The sequence below is a fragment of the Genypterus blacodes genome, unplaced genomic scaffold (assembly GCF_046128005.1).
Source record: "Genypterus blacodes isolate CSIRO-AG114 ecotype Tasmania unplaced genomic scaffold, CSIRO-AGI_Gbla_v1 ptg000038l_1, whole genome shotgun sequence".
Lineage (NCBI taxonomy): Eukaryota > Metazoa > Chordata > Actinopteri > Ophidiiformes > Ophidiidae > Genypterus > Genypterus blacodes.
In genome coordinates this window covers 895,001-900,000 of record NW_027466851.1, presented here as the reverse complement: position 1 = coordinate 900,000, position 5,000 = coordinate 895,001, and the positions used below count along the sequence as shown (strand labels likewise).

Genomic DNA, 5,000 nt, shown 5'->3' with positions numbered 1-5,000 from the left:
GGTCCTTATTCTAGACAGCATTAAGGAAGTTCTAGTGGACTTTGAGAGGGCTCAAGTGGTTCCTGAGAATGTTTGAGGATCCAAGAGGATATTCCAGAGAGCACTAAGAAGGTTATAGGTGTCTTGATGTTGACGATAATGAGATTCAAACGGTCAAAAGAGGTCCATTAGTAACTTGTAGTTGTCCCTGAGCTGTTTCTAGGGTTCTTCAGAAGGTTCTGTGTTTGACTGTGTTTGACCAGGAACTCCCACTTCCACCTCATCTCTGATTGATTAAGCCACAGATTCCTGCTCTTAAATCAGGAGATTAATGGATCAACTTTCCTGGAAAAGAGATTCCTGTTCAGACCTGATCCTGGTGTGGAGAGATTACAGAGTATAAACCTGCACGTGCAAGGGACAGGAAGTCAGACAGTCAGGCAGGAAGAGATAAAGACAGACAGACAGACAGACAGACAGACAGACAGACAGACAGACAGACAGACAGACAGGCAGGCAGGCAGGCAGGCAGGCAGGCAGGCAGGTAGGCAGGCAAGCAGACAGGTGGGCAGGCAGACAGGCAGGCAGCCAGGACGATAGGCAGGTGGCTGATGGATATTTTTCTGTCTCCAGTTGGCTCTGCTCCATGTTGGGAATGTTTCTCGTCGGCATCAGTCTGCTGTGTGTAAGTGAAATCATCATCATCATCATCATCATCATCATCATCATCCAGCCATCTATATATACGTAGAAACCACTGCTTCACGACATTATGGCTCACACACAAGTTTCTCAAACTTTATATTGATAAAAACTGATGTTCTCATCATAGGCTCTAAATCTACTTTGGTTGAACTCGATCGTGTTTCCCCGACTTTCGACAATTCCAATTCAATGCAATTATGATTGTGACTACTGTGTGTGTGTGTGTGTGTGTGTGTGTGTGTCTGTGTGTCTGTGTGTCTGTGTTTGTTTGTGTCTCAGGTTCCTTTTGCCACCAGCATCTATGGTCTGATTGGTCCAAATGGAGGCCTGGGATTTGCTATAGGTGATGGATTATCAATATATGTATTTCTTCAGTGATTCAAAAAATCTGTCCAACATTGTGTGTGTGTGTGTGTGTGTGTGTGTGTGTGTGTGTGTGTGTGTGTGTGTGTGTGTGCGCGTGTGTGTGTGTGCGTGTGCGTGTGCGTGTGTGTGTTTTAGGTATGGTGGACTCCTCTATGATGGCCATAATGGCATATCTGGTGGACATCCGCCATGCGTCCGTCTACGGCAGCATCTACGCCATCGCTGATGTAGCGCTGTGTATGGGCTTTGCAATCGGTATAACATACACACACGCACACACACACTCTCAGGAAGGAGGAGCACAGCAAGCAACAGTGCTGAGGTTGTGAGATGAAGGTGATAGAGTGATGATGAAAGGATGTGTCTGTCTCTCTCTGTCTCTGTCTGTCTGCTGTTACAGGACCGTCCACAGGGGGCGCTCTGGTGCAGGCAGTGGGTTTTCCCTGTCTGATGGTATTTATTGGTGTGATTAACATCCTGTATGCACCTCTTTGCTTCCTGCTACGGAACCCTGCTGTCCGAGAGGAGAAGATGGTATGTGGATATGAATCACCCTTAACATATAAACTGAGTGTTGGAAGGTTTTCTTCACTTCCAGTTCTTCTGGATTCTTCTGTATTGGCTGCATACTTGGACTGCCTACCTTCTTGTCAAACCAAGTGGAGGCACAAGAACTAATGTACCAACCACAAAATGTGCCATGCACCATCAGAAGTTATATTTCTGTGATTTTTGTTGTGTTCGTAAAAACCAGGGAAGTCTTGATGTTCTAAAAAAACTAATCTGGATATCTGAGGCCAAATCCTTTTCTTCTCCAGCTTCTGTTTGTCACTTTGTTGTATTCCAAGTGTGAAGAATTCAAACTGATAGAAATTTAATTGAAACTTCACTTTGTTTAAAGCTCAGAATAGATTGGATAAAAGTAAGATTAGATGACCGGGCTAACATCATGGCTTCACACCTTCACACCTGGCTTGGCAGCATGCCAGCAGCAGACTGAATCAGTCCTTTGTATTACAGCCCACCTCACTTCCTTCCTTATCTGTGGGGCTCAGAATTTATCAGTCAACCCTTGCAGTGTTGAAGCATGGTGCACGGCAGAAATGATCCAATCTCCTGTTTGTGGTTGAAGATTTTGAGCTCGGATGTGTAATCAGTTTATCTGTAATGACCTCAAAGAAACACACACACACACACACACACACACACACACACACACACACACACACACAACCACACACACACACACACACACACACACACACACACACACACACACACACACACACACACATTTTCTGTTTGCCAAAGTTACATCCTGTTGGGATTGGAGGAGGTTATAGTTTTCCTCTCTGTGGTTGTTATGTAACCACTACAAGAGACTGAAGACTTAGATCAAGAGAACACTGTTGTCAGTCACAGTCGCACTGAGGATTCAAGTTCAGTCCATCAGAAACAAACCACAGACAGCATGCAGGTAGGACAGGAAGAGGCCAGATGCTATATCAACACTGAACACTGTGTGTGTCTCTGTCTCTGTGTGTGTCTCTGTGTGTGTGTGTTTGTGTGTGTGTGTGTGTGTATGTGTGTGTGTGTGTGTGTGTGGGTGTGTGTGTGTGTGTTACAGGCAATCATTGACCAGGAGTGTGTGATGCACAAGAAAAGCTACAACACACACAAGGCGAGTCGTGAGTTTCCTCTGAGTGACTTCAGTGAAGAAGAGGAGACGGAGGAGTGCTTTCATTAAAACAGAAAAATAAAAGGATTTATGATGTATTCCTATATCGCTAAATAAGCAAAGACTGATTCATGTGAGCCAAACTCCCCTGCAACAACTGTAAGAACTGCATTCAGAGTCATGTTCAAGCATTTGGTGTTAAAGCATGTAATATTTAAAGCTTTGCGATGCTGCAGCCGTTCACTCAGCGTTTCTCTTGGTTTCACTGCAGCCTCCACCCTCTAATACAGTTACCATCCTCTATTCCATTTGTGTTCCTCTGAATACACAAACTTGAGCTGTCTAGTCAGACTTACGTTTGGGACTAAATCAAAAGAACCTGAGAAAAGCGCTGAGAATGAATGCAGTTACAATAACCCGACACTAGGGGGCTTCACAGTGCTGCTTTAATTAAGAGATTGAGAAGAATATAAATTTAAGGCTATTAGGTTTAATTTATTTATTCATTCACTCTATTCAACTTCAATTATGTTAATTATTCATTCGTTCATTTACTCATAACTTTTATCCATCATCCAACTTCTTTGTGGTGAATTAATTCATTAATTACTTTGTCATCATTCATTCATCATTAATGTGATATTTCATAATTATTCACCAACTCCCCATTAATAATTAATTGTCTAATTCACTCAGTCAGCGTTCATCTTTTTTCATCCTTCACTCTGAAGTGAGTCAAGTGTGTGTGTGTGTGTTCAACTAACTGTCTGTGTTTGACCTCAGTGTCCTATTAAAGCCTGCTGTAACCTGGACAACCACAGAGTGTGTCTGTGTGAGTCAGGGTGTGTGTGCGTATGTGTGAGTGATGGTGCGTTTGTGTGTGTGTGTGTTTCCTTTTATAATGACGGCCTGAACACTGAGTTATCAGACTGAAGATGGCCAGATTGATGAAAATCAGTTGTGTGCGTTGGTGTGTGTGTGCTTTGGTGTGTGTGGCGGTTCACATGCGGCTTATCTGCTCTTTAATTTCCTGTGTGGGTTTGTTTCTTCATCACTGAGGATGAGGAAGGAACAGGTTGGAAATGTAAACAGAAAGCTGTCAGTGTTTCACTGTGTATGTACAGACTTTGTATGACATCATATATTTCATCTCGTCTATCTATCTATCTATCTATCTATCTATCTGTCTATCTATCTGTCTATCTATCTATCTGTCTGTCTGTCTGTCTGTCTGTCTGTCTGTCTGTCTGACAGCAGTGACACCCAGCAGGTTTGAACTTTCCTGTGGACAAAAACACCAGAATGTCAAAATACAACTGCATTCTGGCCACATTGCCTATGTGTGTGTGTGTGTGTGTGTGTGTGTGTGTGTGTGTGTGTGTGTATGCACGTGCTAATTACACCTTCATCTAAAAGCAGACCAGAGACGCTTCTGGCCACACAGCTTCAAAACACTTCCTCCACCTTTGAAACAGGATCTGTGTGTGTGTGTGTTGCTCAAAGCTCTACAGCTCTCTGTGTGTGTATCTGTATGTGTCTGATGTGTGTGTGTGTGTGTGTCTGATGTGTGTGTGCGTGTGTGTGTGTGTGTGGAGGTGTGTCTGTGTGGAGGTGTGTAAGGTTGGAATCTTGATGCTGTGTTTGGTTAACTTGCAGAAACATGATTTTCTTTTACATACGTGATGATAATCAGTGGAAAGTGGAGCAACAGTGACCACTCATAGAACAAAACACACATTTGCATTTGACATTAAACTTTTTTCATCCATTGTTTTGCTCATTTGCGTGTTAAAGCAGCCGACATGTTGGCTTCGGTCCCTCCAGCGTCACTGTGGTTCACTGCTTCAGGTCGGAACCTTCCGTCTGTAGCCGGCCGGACATATTTGCTGAACGCTCTTTCCGTCCCGGTTGCTGAGCGCTGTGAATACAAAACACAACATACAAGTTCCAATAACAGCCGCCGTTGTGTTTCTGTGCTGAGCCGAGAGCACAAACAGGTGAGCGCTTTGTGTTTGACGCCATTACTTTAGTTATATTGACATTATTCACTCTCTATCTCCTCCGGAAGTTCCTGCTGCTTGTTGTGTTTGAACCGGCCTGATTGATAAGTCCTGAGCTTAGCCTAGCTTAGCTCTGATCTCCTGCAGCTCTGCGTCGTGTTTGGTTGATCTCTTTCCCTGCAGTGATCCGGATGGCTGCTTAAGTCGTGAGGAAGCCCAGACTCTCTTATCTATCGCTGCATTGATTAAACGTGAACTTGAGCTCATTCAGG

The 5,000-nt window shown here is 43.9% G+C and overlaps 2 protein-coding genes across 2 annotated transcripts in view; both read left to right on the top strand.

The window, feature by feature from the left end:
- The window catches only part of slc18a1 (solute carrier family 18 member A1), a 7,916-nt gene extending 4,543 nt beyond the window's left edge, over window positions 1–3,373 (top strand). Inside the window, exons 11-15 of the mRNA XM_076147508.1 lie at window positions 613–664; window positions 964–1,027; window positions 1,186–1,305; window positions 1,451–1,584; window positions 2,678–3,373. Of these exons, the coding sequence (XP_076003623.1) occupies window positions 613–664; window positions 964–1,027; window positions 1,186–1,305; window positions 1,451–1,584; window positions 2,678–2,797 (490 nt within the window). The 3' untranslated portion in view covers window positions 2,798–3,373. The remainder of the gene's footprint in view (window positions 1–612; window positions 665–963; window positions 1,028–1,185; window positions 1,306–1,450; window positions 1,585–2,677) is intronic.
- A 1,264-nt stretch (window positions 3,374–4,637) lies between these two features.
- tti2 (TELO2 interacting protein 2) overlaps window positions 4,638–5,000 on the top strand; it is a 4,263-nt gene continuing 3,900 nt past the window's right edge. Inside the window, exon 1 of the mRNA XM_076147477.1 lies at window positions 4,638–4,725. The gene's annotated coding sequence lies outside the window, so the exon portion shown is untranslated. The remainder of the gene's footprint in view (window positions 4,726–5,000) is intronic.